This window comes from Vulpes lagopus, chromosome 14 (assembly GCF_018345385.1).
Source record: "Vulpes lagopus strain Blue_001 chromosome 14, ASM1834538v1, whole genome shotgun sequence".
Classification (NCBI taxonomy): domain Eukaryota; kingdom Metazoa; phylum Chordata; class Mammalia; order Carnivora; family Canidae; genus Vulpes; species Vulpes lagopus.
In genome coordinates this window covers 13,866,778-13,884,417 of record NC_054837.1, presented here as the reverse complement: position 1 = coordinate 13,884,417, position 17,640 = coordinate 13,866,778, and the positions used below count along the sequence as shown (strand labels likewise).

Here is a 17,640-nt window from a genome sequence, read left to right as displayed (position 1 = left end):
GACTCAAAAACACATGAACACACCCTTCTGGATAACAGATATATGCACGCACATGCTGCTCCCACAAACACCTGCCCCCTCACCCTGATGCGCACACATGCCTTGGGGCCTGGGTGAGCCTTGCACACACATTAGGTCTAAGCAGGCATGTGCACTGACAGGCTCTCACACCAGTCCCTACAGGCACCCAGCCACCTCTCTGATCTTCAGTGCCCTGAGCTGGGGGTGGGGAGGGGCATGAGACAGACCCTTGGCAGCTCCCCAGGCAGAGTGGTTGGGGCTTGGAAAGGAGCCAGGCCTGGGGCTCCACTGTGGGGGGCAAGGTCAGCTGCCAAGTCTCAGCTACAGGGCAGGGGGAGCCTGCCCCAAGCCTGTCCCAAACTCCCGACTGCCACCAGCACCCTAATGACCTTGGTCAACGCCCTGCTTTCTCAGCCTCAGTTTCCCCAACTTGGAGCCTCACCAGGCACCAACACCGTATGATTCTCCTCCAGGACCCGGGAGCCTGGGGCCCATCTCACCTCGCTGCCAGGTCTCTGGTCCTCAGTTTCCTGCTCTGTTCGTGGGGGGTAGGGGCGGGCCACGGGGCAGGAAGGAAGGGCCCCACCCCCACCTTGGTCCCGGTGGCTGCGGACTTGGGGCGAGAGACGAGTGATCCTCCGCGGGAGGAACAGGGAGCCCGGGGCGAAGGGGAGAAGGCGCCCGCGGCGGGCTAGGGGCGACCGCGCAGGGGCCGGCGGGGGGCGGGGGTGGAGAGCGCGGAGGGGGCGGGCGGCGGGCGGGGGAGGCGGGGAGCGCAGCCAGCGCGGCCCAGAGCGCGCGAGCGAGCGAGCAGGGGAGGCGGCGAGACCTGAGCGGCGCCCGGGCGGCCGCGCCGGCGAGCGGACCAGCGGGCGGCGAGCAGCGCGGGGCGCGCGGGGCACCGGGGAGCGGGCGCGGCGGGCACAGCGCGGGCGGCCGGAGCCCAGGGCCCGAGCGCCGCCGCCCCCGCCCCCCTGCGGGGCCCCGGCCGGGAGCCCGACGAGGGAGGGGGCGGCATGGACCGGCGGCCCGGGGCGCGGGGGCACTAGGCCCCCGGAGGGGCGCCCCCGCCTCGCCCCGCCGCTGCCGCCGGGCCGCCCTCCGCAGCCGCGCGCCCCGCCCGCTCCAGCCGCCCCCGGGGCCGCCGCCGGCCCATGAGCCCCGACCTCAAAGTTTGCGGCGGGCGGGCGGGCGCGGAGCCTCCAAGATGCCGTTCCACCCGGTGACGGCGGCGTTGATGTACCGGGGCATCTACACCGTGCCCAACCTGCTGTCGGAGCAGCGCCCCGTGGACATCCCCGAGGACGAGCTGGAGGGTGAGTGCGCCGCCGGCCCCCGGCCCGCTGGCCCTCCTACCTGTGCGCCCAGGTGAAGCGCGGAGCAGGGGCGCAGGGGGCGGGGGGCCGTCCGCAGGTGCCGGCTGCCAGGTGGGCGCTCCAGCGAGCAGCTGCGCGGGGAGTCAGGACCAACTCGCACCTCTGGGTGCCGCGGTGGGCGCAGCCGAGGCGCAGGGCGGCCGGGCCCCTGCCCGCAGGGTCCCCCGCGCTGCGGAAACTTGCCGAGCCCCGCAGCGGGGTCACGGGGCCGCGCAGACCGCGGTGACGGTGCGGCAACGCGGCGCTTGGGGCGGGGGTCCGAGCTGCGCCCCCCGCGCGGGCCCGCCCGGAGCACCCGCATCCTGATCCCCTCCGCGGCGCCCGCCTGCTGCTCTGCGCTCGAATTGACATTCCGCTCGTGTCGCTTTTAAAATCCAATCTGCTCCGGCAGCCAGAGAAGGGGAGAGGGCGACTGCCCTGCTCTTGCCGCCTGCGGGGCTGTCCCCAGTCCCTCCTGCGGCCTTCCCCACTTCCCCACAGCCCTGAGGGGACCCCCAACCCTGAGCGCTGGGAGGGCGGCCCAGGAGGTGGTGGCGACAACAAGTGGCCAGATTGGGCTGCTGGGTCGCGATAACCAAGCCCGGAAGGGAAAGGCAGAGGCTGGGACCCAATTCTATGTCCACCCCCCACCCCCCACCCCAGTCACTCTGCCTCTCACCGTGAATGGGGTAGGGAAGGGGCTAGGCAAGATCAGAGCAGAGGTCAGGGGCTGGGGGCTCTGGACGGAAGATTCTGGGGAGCATTGAGACCCCTAGGGCCTGCAAGCTCTTTCCCTCCTGGGCTGGGGGTGGGTGCTCCGGCCTTCCATCCCCCAGATCTCCTAGGGCCCCATGTGGAGTGGAGTGGGGGTTCTGGGCAGATAGAAGTCTTGGACGCCTGCGATCTACTTGTGTGCTGTTGGGTGAGGGGCTAAGATCACCCAGAGGCTGTGCCTCTCTTCAGTTATCTTGGGTCCAAGGGTCTTTGGGGTCCGGGAGCTCATCGGAGCTTAGCGGGGTGCAATTGAGATACCAGTGCTGTCAGGGATGCTGATGGGAGCACAGGGGGAGGCATAGAGAGAGGTCCTCCCTCATCTCCAAGCTGTGGAGAGGGTAGATCTTGGGGGAGTCAGACTTGGTGAGGGGAAGATTAAGAGGGAGAAGGGAGCTGTCCTCCCAACACACACATACACACCTTGCACCATAGACTATGAGCCACCTGCTCCTCTCAAGTCCCCTGAAAGCCTCCAGAGGCTGGCAGAGCCACAGAGATGGGGTCCGGTGTTGGATACGGGCAGAACAGAGAGATGAGTGCTGCTGCTGGATCTCTGGCCTTGAACCCCAAAGCCCTAGCATCTGCCCTGTCTGTCCAGGGCCTGGGAAAAGGAAGAGATGCAATGGGAACCAAGAGAGCAGAGGATGGGACACAGGCCATGTCTTCCTCACTGTTGTCTCCTCCTGCCCTGGGCCACCCCGAACCTCCTGCCAGTGTCTTCCTGCATGGGCGCTCCTCTATCCCTTCCTCCTGGCCACTTGGGCAGGGGGCCACAGTGTCCCCCCCAAAACCCTTGCAGCTTCCACCTCATTCCCTGCCCTTGCTTCCACACCCCACCATGACTTTGGCAGCGAAGCTATGAGCCTGGCTGGGTCTCTCCTCTCCTGATCTCCTAGTCCCAGGGTGCAGACCCTGAGAAGCTGAGAAGAGGCTGGGATGCAGGGGTGAGTGGGCACAGGGAGGGCAGTGCAGGGGTAAGGAGGCCGCAGGCTCCTCTCAGGCCGCCTGGCAGACACACTGGCAGGAACCCAGCAGCGTTAGTCACCAGCCACACCAAACGCACTCCCAGCTTCTCTCCTGAGCAGGGGGATCCTGGCCCAGGGGAAACCTGAAGGGCAGGCCCTCCTTGGGGTGACCAGGTAGGGGTCGTGAGACAAGCAAATGTCTGGGGGGCCCCAGCCTATCTCCCAGCCTGTGGGCAACTGTAGATGAGGGCAAGAAGTCCTCCACAACTGACCCCCTTCTTGGCTGTAGGCACCCCAAAAGCCCTCCTGGGACACCAAGTCTCTGCAGGCCCCGGTGGTCCTTGAGTGCCAGGGCCGGATGGAAGAAGTAACCCCCCAGCCCCCCAGCCCCCCTGCCCAGTGCCCTACATTCATGCTCCTGCCCCAGGGGTAGAGAGGCCCCAGGCCCTTGGTTGGGAAGACACCCACCCACCAGTGGGGGATCCACATGTGCAGAGAAGAGGATGCCCGGCGGCTCAGGATGAAATGCTGCAGACATTATGTGCCTGCTGCAGAAATCCAGGGGGTGGTTAATCTGAGGGGGAGAGGGACCAGTAAGGGAGGTGGAGAGCACAGATGTAGATGAGGACTTCCCAGCCAGGCAGCACCAGGTTCAAATCTCTACACCCTCAGCTCACAGAGTGACCTTGAACAATCATTTGCCTTTCTTGCCTCTGTTTCTCCATCTGTTAAAAGGGCCTGGCATTGCCCCTCCCCAGGGCTGCTGGTGACAGAGGGTACAATGGAAGTACTCGTCAAGGTGCCTGGCACACAGCGGGAGCTTGCAGACCCAGATGCAGCAGCAGGGGAGGCCAAGGAGGGGATTCTTGTAGGAGTAAGAGCCTGGAGTGTGGAGAGGATTGGTCAAGCTCTTGAGTTAGGGACCCAGGGTGTGCAGGGGGATGGGCCAAGCAGGCAGGATCGCCAAAGGCTGGGGAGAAGAGTCCTTGAAGGTCTGGCAAAGGCACCTGGGGACCTGTGGCCCTGGGGAACCGTGGGTGGTGGTTGGCAGGGTAGACGTGGCTGGGCAAAGCTGGCCTGGAGCCTGTCTGACCACTGAGAAGGAGCAGCACAGGCTTTCCAGCTTCTTCCTGTCTCGCCCCACCCCCACCCCACCACCCCCGCCACAACATAGACCCCCAGCAGAGCCCCCCAGAGTCTGCAGGGGCACTGAGGCTGGCCCCAGTGGCATCAACAGGCGTGAACACCTGAGGGTAGGAGTGGGGTGACTGCAAGCCTTAGCCCAGCCCTTTCTGGCCAGAGAGAAGAGGAAGGAGACAGACAGACAGACAGGCAGACAGCCACCAGGGCAGGGTTCTGAGGCTGGCACCCTGCCTGCTCAGTCAGACAGTGGAGCCTGCATTGAGAGTGGCCAAATAGGGCACTCAGAGCATGGGGGGTGGGGGAGTCCCCCATCCTGTCCCTTTTCCCTGTAAGCCCAGCAGCTGCGTCTGCGCAGACCAGAAACTCAGGGATGCCAGATTGGGGGCCACGGGGCCAGTGCCGCAGGGAATGGCAGCTGCTGCAGAGGACAGGCGCTGCCCCCCTTCCCGAGTGACCTCCAGAGTGTGCACCCCCTCTCTGGACTCCAGCCTACTGCCAGAGTGCTGATACCCCCGGAGGCCTATTGGGCTGCCTCAGGGTCTGTCACCTGCCCACAGTCTCCGGTACATTTCCTCAGGGCTTCCAGAAGAGGATCGGGGGCTCCGACTGAAGCAAGCATGGACTCTGGGGCCACACCCAGCCCCTGTCCGGGTGGGAGGGACAGCCTGGACCCCAGCTCATTGCAGGGAAGGGGACCAGCATCCACCGCAGGCGCCTGTGGGTCAAGAGTTTTGCCATCCCAACTTGAGATCTCCTAGTGGACCTCTACAGAGGAAGAAACTGAGGAACCTAGAAAGATGGGATCCTTCACCCTGGGTTCCTCCTCTCAAAATCAGCCTCTCACCCAGAAATCTGGGGATGGTACCCTCAACCCTGCCCTTGGCTTGATTCTCCTCTTCTGTCGTGGCCCATAGGCTGGGTTGGTGTGGGGTCCTTGGGGGCTGGACAAGGGGACAAGCAGCATCCTCAGCTTCCCCTCATGCTTCTCGCCTGCTTACGAAGTGGAAAGCAAATGCTTACTCTTACTAGGATTGTTTGTAAACCAGGAGTAAATGGGCTCTGAATGATGGCCTCACACCAAGTGGTGCATGAACTTTTGCTCAGCTCTTTCCTCTGTGTGCTCCAGATGGGCGTGTTCCCTGAATCAGTCATTCATTCATTTACTCACTAGTTGGGCAGATGTTTATGCTTGACAGACAGGCACTATTCCAGGTGATGGGGACCCAGCTGTGAACAAGACCTACCTGGCCCCTTCCCTCATGTCACTCGAGGTCACAGTCCAATGTGGTCAGTGCAAAGGAAGAGTGGGGTCTGTGGGATCCCAGAAGAAAGCCAGAGTTCTGGGGGGCAGGGAGGATACCCAGGGAGGTGATGCTGTCTATGCTGGGAACCTGAGATGCATCAGTTTGCTATGGTGAGAGGAAGAACTTCCAGGCAAGGGAAGCCATATGATCAAAACCATGGACATGGAGCAATCCTGGTGCTCACCACGGCTGAAAGGGCCCCTAGGGCTGGAGTTCAGGACACCTGAGGTGGGCAGAGCCTGGGGCTGGGTCAGGAGGGCAACAGTTCTGGCGACACACCTAAGTGTGTGTGGTGGCAAAAGTGGCAGACCGTGTGCCTGGTCTCATGGTCAGTGCCTTAGTCTCTACCTAGAGACTCCCAGCAATAGGACCCCTTTAGCAGCCTCCATGACTACCGGGCCTCCACTCATATACTTCCGGTGATGGGGAGCTTACCACCTTGTCAGTGGCCCAGGAAAATGCTAGGTGGGAGTCAGCCTGGAGGGCCGAGTCCAGGGTTTATAGAAACCCTGGGGCCTGGCCCAGATCTCGCATGCCAGCTGCTTTCTGGCCTGGGAACCCCTGGTTAGACCAGATTCTCAGGCCCAGTCTAGGATGGTTGGAGAAGGTCCAGAGTCAAGGGTCTGGGGGGGGGCTTAGGCAACTCGGCTGTAGCCCACTGTCTGTCTCTATCTTGGCCTACATGTCCTCTTGTCTAACCTCCAGGCCTTGGGTACAGACACCATGTAGGAAGAACCTGATGTAATTTGGGGCCTCAGCCTCAGCCACCTTGCCATGGCCCCCTAGTCTGCAATGGGGCCAGCGGAATCACGGAATAACTCCGTGGGTCAGTTTTAGGGATTCACACAACCTTAAGGCCAGTCTTGGGCCAGCCAGATTCCTGCTCTCACCAGAAACAGCCTTGACCCCAAACTGAGCCTGGTCTGGCTATTTTGCCTCTCCAGGCCTCAGTTTCCAGGCCTGCAGCGTGGAGCATTTATCTGTCTCTGCTTCCAAAATACACCCACACCCACATTCAGGGGCAGGATTGTGCTTGCTGAAGTCCCAGCCAGCGGGGACAGCTGAGGCGAAGGCCGGGAGGCCAGGAGGCCGGCAGGGGAACCGAACAAGGATGCCAGAGCAGGGAGGGTGTGAGTGGAGTGAGGTTTCCTTCTCCGCCAAAGGAAAGTGCTCTGTAGGGCTCTTCCATGGCTGAGTGACCATGAAGGGACAGCAGGTAGAGGGAAGGGGAGCAGGGAGAGGTTCGGAACCCTCAGTGGTTCCTGGACACCTTTGGTAAAAGCCTTGCCATATGCACATCACTACTGAGCATTCTGCTGCAGGGGTCGGGGTCTGGCCCAAGGTCACTCACTGCTCCCAGCCCAGGCATTGATTTCTCTCCACCCAAGTCACCCAGGCCCTCAGGCCTCAGTCTCCTCCTCTGTAGGGTGCAGAGGACAGTCCCCACATCTGAGCAGGCCTGGGCTTGCTGGGTCCCGTCCATCCAGCTTCCGCCTTCCCCTAAACCTTGGGCTGGGGAAGTAGTCTCTGCGTGGAGCTGTCGGCCTGTCAGCCCTGAGCTGGAGCTGGTGGTTGCCTCACCTGGTGCCATTAAGGAATGTTGGCTGGAGTTTGCAAGCGGAGCCCAGGGGAGAAAGCTTTCGATGGGGATGCAGGGGAGTGGGGGATGGAAGGAGGGAGGGGTGGACCCGGAAGCCTGTGGCAGGCACAGAGGCCTGGGGTGCCAGCCAACAGCCAGCACAGTGGGACTCATGCTTACCCGCCACACGGGGTCGTCGTGAGCACGTCCTGAGCGGTTGTGGGAGCTTGGCACTCAGAGGAGACCCCTCCCCAGGGTGATCTCGTCAGTACTCAAGCCTGGGCACACCTTTGCTGCCTGCCTTGGCTCGCCCGAGCTCCCCTCCCGGAAGGCAGCGCTATGGGGGGCACTTGGGCCACCTGCCACTTGTCTCTGACCAGACCTGCAGGGTCTGTAGAGGATTCTCAATGCCGTGCCCAGGGATCCTGGGGGCCTAGGGAGAGGGGTGTTGGGATGGAGGTAAGGTCCCAACATGCTCTGCTCCCCCCCACAGAGATCCGTGAGGCCTTCAAAGTCTTTGATCGCGATGGCAATGGCTTCATCTCTAAGCAGGAGCTGGGCACGGCCATGCGCTCCCTGGGCTACATGCCCAACGAGGTGGAGCTGGAAGTTATCATCCAGCGGCTGGACATGGATGGTGAGCACCACTCTCTGCTTCAGTTTCCTCACCCCTGACCTGGGCCTCTGAGGCTGAGCCCACCCTGAGCATCTCCTTGCAGGCACCCCAAGCCCAAGGCAGTATGCAGCCAGGTCTGGCCCCATTTCTTAGCCTGGAGAGTAGAGGCTAGAGTACGCCGCTGCCACCACACCCACACAGAGGCTCTGGCTCTCTCGCTCTGCATTCTGAGCAATTTTAAGATTTTAAGTCATCTCTACACCCCACAGGGGGTTCAAACTTACAACCCCAAGACCAGGAGTTGTATGCTTTACTGACTGAGCCAGCGAGCTGCCCTCCGGAGCAATTTTTAAAGTACAGAAAAGTAGAAAGGATGTATTAAACATCCCAGGTCCCCTCACCCCAAATAAAAAATCATTTAGTCTTATTTGCCACCTGGCACTTTATTAAGGAAAACCTAGTAAAAAAAAGAAAAAGACCAGTCATGTGTGGTCCCCTTTTCCCATTCCCTGCCCTCCCCCACCGTGGGCTTCCCACCCTGCCCCTCTCCACCCTGAGAGCAGGTAGTGGTCTGGGTAGATTGTGTCCTGTCTGTGCACTGAGAATGTCAGCCCCACAGTCCCCCACCCCCACCCCGGCGAAGGCAGCGGGTGCCGGGGAGCCACATTTCTGAGTAAAATCTGAGGCTCTCCTGGACGCTCTGCCCACCTGCTGTGCTCCATCACCGCTTTGGTCATATTTGGTGGCTTTAGCATCAGTCCAGAGCTTGGCAGATGTTAGGTGTCCCTGAAAATAACTCAAGGCTCGGAGAAGGTGGGACCTGCCCCAGGTACCAGTGGCCCAAGGTGGCCCGGGCCCCAGCCCAGTTGTAGGCTGGCCCCCTGATTGGACCTGTGCCTGCCCTAGGCGATGGCCAAGTGGACTTCGAGGAGTTTGTGACCCTCCTGGGACCCAAGCTTTCCACCTCGGGGATCCCAGAGAAGTTCCATGGCACTGACTTTGACACCGTCTTCTGGAAGGTATGCCCTGGCTGGTTTGGATTTAGGCATGTGCACGCTGTGGAGGGTTGTATAGGGCCAGTGAATGGTCAGGGCCACACTGTAAAGGGGGCTGGCTATCCCAGGCTTCTCTCCGCCACCCCCCCCCCGATGTCTTATCTCCCAGATAAAGAGAAGTGGTTCCCAGTCCTCCAGAATCTGGAGGCCTGTCACTGAGCCTGGGCGGCTGCAGGGAACTGGGTGGTGGCAGTGGTGGTGGCAGTGGCCAAAGCACCATGTCTCCTCCCCCTCCAGTGTGACATGCAGAAGCTGACCGTGGATGAGCTGAAGCGGCTGCTGTACGACACCTTCTGTGAGCACCTGTCCATGAAGGACATTGAGAACATCATCATGACGGAGGAGGAAAGCCACCTGGGCACAGCTGAGGAGTGCCCCGTGGACGTGGAGAGTGAGTGAACGACCCCTGGTGGCCCATGGGCAGGCCAACTGCTCGGGCAGGGGAGGAGGAACCAGGGTCTGCCGGGGACGGGGCGGGGGCCTGCTTGCCTGCCCCGGCCTCGTGTTCCTGCACGTCCCATGGGACAAGCCCATGTGCGGATGTGCAGGCGGCTCCTGATTCCATGCTTCGCTGTCCCCGTCTGTCTCTCCCTGGTGCTCCCTGGCGGGCGGCCACAGCCTGCTCCAACCAGCAGATCCGCCAGACGTGCGTGCGCAAGAGTCTGATCTGCGCCTTCGCCATCGCCTTCATCATCAGCGTCATGCTCATCGCAGCCAACCAGGTGCTGCGCAGCGGCATGAAGTAGGCACACGCGGTGCCTGGGGCCCGCTCCGCACCCACGGCTGCCTGCAGTCCTCTCCCTCTCAGCTCCCGGGGCCACCGCTGCTGCGTGTACTCCAGGGCCTGGACGTCTGGCAACCCCACCCCACCCACCCCTGCGGGCCCTTGCATGGAGCCATGGCCCGGCCGCGAGGGCCCGGTGACAGCTGAGGTCACCCCGAGCCCTGCCTGCACCCTGCCCACCCTGGCCTGTATGTAGCACTAACTCTTCCCTCCCACTGTCCAGGAGCTCCTGGGAAACTTAGGAGGCATTTGTACAGGGTCTGGTAGCTGCTGTGGTCACTTAGGCAGGAAGGAGCACCCTGTGCCCAGGGCCACACAGCCAACCTGACCCTAGTCCCTGAGATTTGCCCAGGGCTGTGGGCAGGGTAGAGATGGGGGCAGAAGGCTTCCTCCTAGAGAGGGGGTGAGGCTGAGGTCTCCTGGGCCCTACTCCCTGGCCCAGCCTGAGGAGGCCCTTGGCCTTCTGTGGGGTCCCTTTCTCTGACCCTCCTTAGACTCAAACCTAGCCTTCCTCCATGTGCCCATTGAGGCCAGAGAATTTGCCCATTTCACAGATAAAGAGCCTGAGGCTCAGAGGGCCCCCAGATTCAGTATCCCCCTTCAACTGGGATTTTCAGGAAGGGCAAAAGCTCACAGCAGATGGGGCATCTGAGGTGGCCCTGCAGTCTCTGCACCCTCTGAGCCCCCCTGCCAGAGGCCCACTGGCCTGAGGCCCACCTTGCCCACCATTACCCAGCACAGAATCTAGAACTGGAGTACAGCAAGGAGGGAAGCAGACCATGGGCCTGGAGGCTGCACATTGCCTGAGCAGCCCATGCAATCTCCTCATCAGCCAGGGGGCTCCTCCAGGACAGAATCCTTGGGAGGGGCCCTGGGTCATGTTGGGCTAAGGGGCTGGTGTAGCCGAGGAAGCTCAGCCAGGCCACTCCCCCAAGTCCAGGGCGTGTCCTTCCGGGTCCCCCAACTTCTCTACACTGTCCAGGCCAGAGACACAGCTCCTACCACGCCCCAGTTGTGCCATCTCACGTTCAGGCACCAGCTCAGTGTGGGCAGACACAGGGACTGGGACAGCAGACGGAGTCCACAAGCTCCTCTCTCAGATCTGGAGCTCCCTTTCACGGAGGTGACCATCTCAGCCACACTGGCGCACCCTGTGCCCAGCCGTGCTGAGCCTCTGCCAGCCCTCTGAGGAGAAGGGCAACAGCACTTCTCACCTAGCAGAGGACCTCATCTCAACCCCAGTCCTGCCCGTCCTCTGACCGGGGCCGGGGCATGGAGCTAAGGGCACCGGGCAAGGAGGAAGCCACACCACCATGGTGACAGACTTTCTTTATAAACATCCAGAAGGAAGTTTTATCACCCATCTTCTCAAGATGTCCCAAGAGGGAGGGAGGATGGAGCTGTCTGGAGCAGAGCTAGGACCAGGGCTATACCTGCTGGGGCGACTCTGGGGCCTCAGTCAAGCCAGGCCCAGCATGTGGTTTCAGAGGCTCCACAGGGGGCAGCAGGGGGGGGAGAGGCCCTTGGCATCCCCAGTATGAGCCCTTATCTTTACTGTGACTGACACAAAAGCTGACCAGATGGGGGTCAAAGTGGGGATGAGGGGCTTAGCCCCACTGGACGCTGGGCTGCAGGGGCCACCCTCCGGGTGGGGGTGCCCGCAGGGATGGAGGCAGCTCCTGGACTGGTGGCCAGCCTATGGGGTACTGGAAGATGGTGCTTCTCATGGGTTCGGCCCTAGAGAGAAAGAGAAAGTCAGAGAACTAGAATGGGGCCCTGCCCAGGCCCGGGCTGGGGCACCTCCCTCCAGCTCCCCCTCCCTACCACCCCAGCTACGGGAAAGGTCAGCTGCTTGCACGACCTTTCTGGAAGGCAGAGCCTCAAAAACATGCAGACCCTTTGAGCCAGTAACCTCACCTCTAAGAAGGAGCCCAAGTGAAATAGCAGGGTTGTGGGCAGAGACTGAGCTACAAGAAGCAGAAAAAGCCTGTGTCCACCTGTGGGGGACTGATTAAATAAATACACATGCACGTCCACAGCAAAGAATGCTATGCAGCCCGCATAAGAATGAAGGCAGACTTGTATGCACTGATAAGGAAGGTGTCATGATATACTGTGTGAGAGAAAAAGCAGCTTATAAAATAATGTATATAGCATGATACTATTTTTGTTTAAAGATATATAACATATATAAATGCATAAAAAAAAAACCTGGAAGACACAGCAAAATGTTAACAGTGGTTCTATCTGCGTGGTGTAGTTATGGGTGGTTTTTGTTTGTTTTTACTTCTTTATACTTTTCAAGAGAAGTTTTACAAGCATGCAAACTTTTGAAATCAGAAAAAAATATTGTCTAAAAATTTTTTAAAAGCCTCATTTCTCATGCTCCTCACTCTCCTTCACCTTGAGGTCTACCACCCTGGAGCTGCCACCTGGGAACCAGGGCCTGTTTGGAGCATGCAACCTGGGTGCCCAGCCAGGGGCCACCCTGTCCTGAGGCAGCCAGCTGGGGTACAGAGGCAGCTTCCTGCCCCCCAACTGCTCCACAGTCCAATGCTTCTGGACTTAATCCCTACTCAGTCTGCTGCTCCAGGGCTGTGTAGCCCCTCACAGGCTATGGAGCACTTTGAACTCACCTGAGAGCTCATGTCTCCCCTATGGGACTAGAGCTCTCACATGGAAGAGACCAGGGGTTAGGGGTGGTATCCATGTGTCCCCCAGTGCCTAGAGCCAGGCTTGATACAGGGAGGCCACTGAGTGAATGTCTGCTGACGACAAGTAGCAACACTGAGCACTCTTACTGACACACCACTCTGGGCCAGACACCACAGTCCAGAGAAACCTTAAGCACCCTCACATGAACCCCATTTATAGATGAGACAACTGAGGCACAAAGAGTCAGTCATAGGCCCAAGTGACAGAGTCTGGGGTTTTGGGGGGGTAGGGGCTAACAGGCAACGTATACAGGGGCTCCAGACATTGCCCCCCAATCCACAGGCCCAACTTTCAGTGGATGTGATGCCCTGGCAGCTCCAGGCAGGCTGGGATCCAATAGCCAGCCCTCTGCCAAGAGGGAAAGTCCTGGGTCCTCTGAAAGGTTTGGAGAGGCCTCGGGCCTCCGAGGTAGAGGTGGGGGGTGGGGTCAGGAGCCCCAAGGGTGTGCCTGGCGCAGCTCCTCGGCCCTGACCCTCAGCCCTGTAGAGAGCCCACTGGAGGACTTCGGACAGCCTCCCGTTCTGGGAGGCCAGGGAAATCCCCTGCTTAGCTGCGTGCTGTGTGCTGGAGAGCGCAGAAGGCAGCTCCCAGCATGATTTATGGTGCTGGGGAGACTTCATAAACTCCACCAGAGAAGGGTGGGAGTGTGGGAAGCTCCGCAGTTACTGGAAGGGAGCGCCCTGGGGCTTCCCGCAGGGTTAAGGTGACTGCAATTCTCTGCAGAGAGGGTGAGCCTCGGACCCTTCTCTAGAAGATTGGGCAGACTCCAGGGCAGCTGGGGCCTCCCACCAGGATGAGGGCACCCCCTTCATGCGCTCAGACACAGACACATTCCCCAGGCCCCTGAGCTCTTGGAGCACACCCCTCCAGCCCTGCACAGAGCACAAGGGGACACCGAGGTGCACTGCGCGTGGTCTCTCTAGGGACCTGTTTGCCCCCCTGCACCAGGACAGGAGCAGCTCTCTTTTGCTTTTCCCCAGCCATGGTTCTGATGACAAGAAAAGTCTCAGGGAAGCGTCTGGACCGGAGCAATAGCGCCAGCCCAGAGAGGGGTACAAAAGGGGAGATTAAGAGGGATAAAGTCACAATCTGAAGAGCCAACAATGGAAAACAGGGATAAGCACTGGCCTTGCCGGGGGATTAGTCCGTGTGTCTGAGTCCAGCCTGTCCCTCTTGCCACTGTCTGCTCTCAGCAGATCCCTCAGGGTCACTGTGCTGCGGGGGATGGGACAATGTGCCTGGCTGGAGCATCACAGTCCCCCATTTCCCTCTTTTACAAGGAGTGTTGGCCTGGCTCACCCTGAAGTCTTTGCTTAGCCTGTGGGGTTAGAGCCCCTGGGTCTAGGTGGCCCCACTGGACCAGGTAGCCATCTTCTCCCTGTCCCTCGGGGAGGAGACATACCCAGAGAAGAGGAGCTGCCACACTGGTCCCCACACGGGGTCCACAGCACCAATACCTAGGGAATAGTCCTCCAGGCCGGGGACCCTGCTCCCCCAAATGCTCAGGTGCAGTCAATATGTCCTGAGCCTGCACCAAGCCCGAATGACAACAATGTGAACTCAGTGCCATGGGGGGGAGGGGGCATCTTAGCTAACGCTTGAAGAATGAGTCTGACTCTGCCAGGCAGAGGTGGGGAGCCAATTCCAGTTCCAGGCAGAAGAAACAGTGTGTACGTGGTGTACAAAACTCAGCAGTGCCCACTGTATCCAAGAAGCCACCAGTGTCCAGTGGGGCTGACAGGCCAGATGTGAGAGGTGAGAAGGTGACTGCCTGGGATGGGGAGGTGGCAGGGAAGTGCCCTGGTGTCTGTGGAGCTGGGCTGCAGAGTCCAGAACCCCTGAGGCAGAGGAAGCCCAGGAGAGTTGGCGCAGGGCTCAGGGCCAGGGAGGGTTTTAGAAGCTGGATGGGGCTCCTGTTGAGAATGGATGGGTGGAGCATTAGGGAGGCAGACGGGGCAGCTGTGGCCTTCTGGAAAGCAGAGTGGGTGCAGGGCACAGAAGGAATGGTTTCCGCAGGGCTGCCTCCAGGGGAAGAGACTCAGGCAACAGAACAAAGCCACCCTGGAGCTTGAATCCACCTCCCCCTTGAATCCCTGCAGGGGAGGGGCAGCCACAGGTAGATGGGCAGAGCCCGAAGCCCATGGGCTAGGAGTTCAGGGATTATTTTTTGTGAGACTGGCCTACTAGAGAGGACCGAGGAAGATGGAAACAGTGATGGCAAAGTAATGATAAATGGTCACCTCCCTTCCAACAACCTTTTACTCAAGGCCAGACAGGCCTACTCTGCCCAGAGAGCAATTCATTTTGGCTCTGAGTCCTCAGGAGGCAGGTGGAAAGGTACACAAGCACCAAGAACAAGTGGCTGCTGGGAAAAGCAGGTACTCCAGAAGGGGCCAGCTTGGGCAGTTAGAGGGTGAAGGGCACAAACAGGGCTGAGACTCCCTACAGTGGTCCCCAGTGGCAGGCTGTCTTCCAGAAATACATACTGCCATCCCAGCAGCTGGCTACTGCCACCACCACTGCAGACTCCAGCTGGATGGGGCCCTTGGTGACAGAGGTAGCCCAGGGTCTAGACCAAGCAGGGGCTTAAGCTCTCTCTCTCAAGTGACAGCTCAGTGCTACCGAAGATAGCAGGTGGCCACAATCTCCTGGAGGGGTTGAGATTCCTCAGCCACACCAATTTAAGGGCACCAATCCCCATAACTGCCCAGGGCCAAGGGCCAGGGTGCACCAGAGCGCCAAACGCACCTCATCGTCATGTGCTAACCACCTCTACCTGAGACTCTGGGCCTGTCATTCAGCCTTAGTTTCTCCGCCTCATGCCCCAGTCCTCTGAGTCTCATGGTCACAGGTGTCCCGCACTGGATAGCACTGGGACACATCTGTCCCTAGGTGGGGACCTCTGGTCACCCACCTCTACCCACTCTTGCACTCAAGCCAGCCCAGGCACTGGGTCTCCTGAGCCCTTGGGAAAAGCTCAGGAGCTGCCCAGGCTTCTGGTGCTCACTCCCAACAGAGGAACCACCAAGTCAGAGCAGGGAGATGAGCAGGGGGCACAGCTGAGACCCACAGGTGGCCAGGCCCCAGCCATGGGAGAGTGGGGAAAGCCTTAGAGCCCTCTGGGCGCCACCAGCCAGCCCCAGCCCTGTGACACACGGGCTGAGGGAAGCTGGCGCTTGGGACACAGTCCCTGGACAAGTCTCAAAGGGGGCACTCTCCTAACCAAAGTCACAGCCACCTCAGACAGGACCAGAAGGGAAGGATGGAACTCTCCAACATGTATGTCTGTACTGTGTTTTTTTAAGGTAGGGAGACAAAAATGACACAGGTTTAAATGAAGCTAAAAAACAACTAAAATTTGGGGTGCTGAGGTGGCTCAGTTGGTTAAGTGTCGGACTCTTGATTTCAGCTAAGGTCATGATCTCAGAGTCCTGAGATTGAGCCCAGCACTGGGCTCTGTGCTGAACGTGGAGTCTCCTTAAGATTCTCTCTCTCTCCCTCTACCCCACCCACCCCAAGCTCACAACTCATGCTCCACCCCCACTCTCTCTCTCTCTCAAAAAATAAATAAAACTAAAAGTTAATTTTAAAATAGTTGAATAAAAAGCTCTCTTCACGGGGTCACAGAGATGGCAGGAAACTTAGCTTCTACCTCCCAGTAGAGCTCAGAGGCAAGGCCTCACCCCCAACTGTCCAACCAGGCTCCCTGGGCCCAGGCCAGGCTGTTGTCGCATGAGACCACACCGTAGAGACAATCAGGTCTGAAGCCCCATTGCAAGACAGGCAAAGTGAGGGGCTGAGGGGCTGCCTGGGTGGCTCAGTGGTTGGGCGTCTGCCTTTGGCTCATGTCATGATCCCAAAGTCCTGGGATCGACCCCCACATAAGGCTCCCTGCTTAGTTGGGGAGTCTACTTCTCTCTCCCCTTCTCTATCCCATTAGTACTCTCTCATAAATAAATAACTAAATAAATCTTCAAAAAAAAAAAAAGGCAAAGTGAGGCAGCCCAGCACAGGCAACTTTACAGTCAGCTCACAAGCACATCCAGTAGTCCCTTTCCTCCCCTCTCCCTCCTTTGGCACCTGGTGGAAGAAGCCCAGGAGCCCTGGGACAATAGGCAACAACAAACCTGAGGGCCCCTGACCCAGGAAGCTCTACCCACTTCTAAGCATATTATATTTAGTGCAGGGCCCAGGTAATAGGTAGGCTGACCCAGCCCCAGCCCCCTCCTCAAGGAGGCAGTGAGACAATGGCAGTGAGCTGGTCACATCTATGAGCAATCCCAGCTCTGCCTCTTAGCCCTGTGCCCGTGGGCAACTCACATCATCCTATGAGCCTCCCCTCCCCTTCTGCAGGGTCGGGGTAACCATGCCTATCTGGCAGGGCCCTAGAGGAGACAGCGCAGTGACTGGCACACTGAGGCTTCAGTAACCACAATCTGGCTGCTCCCTCTGGCAATAGACTTGGTGATGTCAAGTCAAGTTAGCTTGGCCACCTGCCTCCCCTTTAGCCAGTACAAATGTCAGTTAAGGGAGGAACCACTAAAGCAAGGGGATGAGGCTTAGGAACAAGAACCTTTAAAGGAGTGCCCCTCAGCCTCTGGCCAGGGCCTGGGGACCCAAGACTCCCAGTGAAGCCCCTCTGAGGAGCTCTGTGGGGGGCATCCTTGTCTGGCCCTGGGCAGGGCAGTTCAGCTTCCGGCGAGGGCAGGCTGTTTCTCCCAGAGGGCACAGGAGGCAGGGACCCAAGGGGCCTGTACCTGCTGCTCGGAGCTGAGCTCAGCCGCTTGGCTCTCTTTTCCAACCAGTCTTCCAGATGGCCCTCAGGGAGTTCGACAACATCTAGTGGCCACTCCCTGGCCCGCCTCTCCTCTGCGGAGACAGGGAAACAGAGGCATATGAGAGGCACATTCACCACCGCCCGACCCCACCCTCCCACAAAGCAGCCAGAACCTTCTTGGGCATGGGGGTACAAGTTGGGAGGGAAGGGGCAGAGAGCCTCTGGGCAGTCCCTACCATGCTGCTACCTTCCTAGGACTGCCCCTCTGGGCCTCGCTCTGCTCCCTCATTAAGTGAAAATAAAACACTAGCTGGCTCCCAAGCTTTTCACAGTTGGACCCAAGAGAAAGCATTGTAGAGAGACTGGTCCGCAGGAGGGGCTCAAACCTGGGGGGGAATGTGGGCAGCAGAACAGGGCAGAGCAGGGTTTGAATCTTGGCTCTGCCACTTGCCAGGTCTCTCTGACCCTTGGTGGGGGAAGGAGCCTCAGCCTTCCTGGTTTTCCTTTTCATAAAATGTCCTATAAGAACCTCTTTGCTCACTTTAAAGTGAG

At 59.6% G+C, this 17,640-nt stretch overlaps 2 protein-coding genes across 6 annotated transcripts in view; one reads left to right on the top strand and one right to left on the bottom strand.

Moving 5' to 3' along the window:
- Window positions 1-1,221: 1,221 nt before the first annotated feature.
- Window positions 1,222-10,915, top strand: CABP7 (calcium binding protein 7). Its single transcript, XM_041729175.1, has 5 exons — window positions 1,222-1,337; window positions 7,635-7,778; window positions 8,664-8,776; window positions 9,050-9,203; window positions 9,431-10,915. The coding sequence occupies exons 1-5, from the start codon at window positions 1,229-1,231 to the stop codon at window positions 9,556-9,558; spliced, it is 648 nt and encodes a 215-aa protein (XP_041585109.1). The 5' UTR covers window positions 1,222-1,228; the 3' UTR covers window positions 9,559-10,915.
- ZMAT5 (zinc finger matrin-type 5) overlaps window positions 10,909-17,640 on the bottom strand; it is a 28,230-nt gene continuing 21,498 nt past the window's right edge. For all 5 annotated transcript variants that reach the window (XM_041729178.1, XM_041729176.1, XM_041729179.1 and 2 more), the window contains 2 exons: window positions 17,069-17,180; window positions 10,909-11,333 (listed from right to left, as the gene is read on the bottom strand). In XM_041729178.1, the coding sequence (XP_041585112.1) occupies window positions 11,204-11,333; window positions 17,069-17,180 (242 nt within the window). In that variant the 3' untranslated portion in view covers window positions 10,909-11,203. The remainder of the gene's footprint in view (window positions 11,334-17,068; window positions 17,181-17,640) is intronic.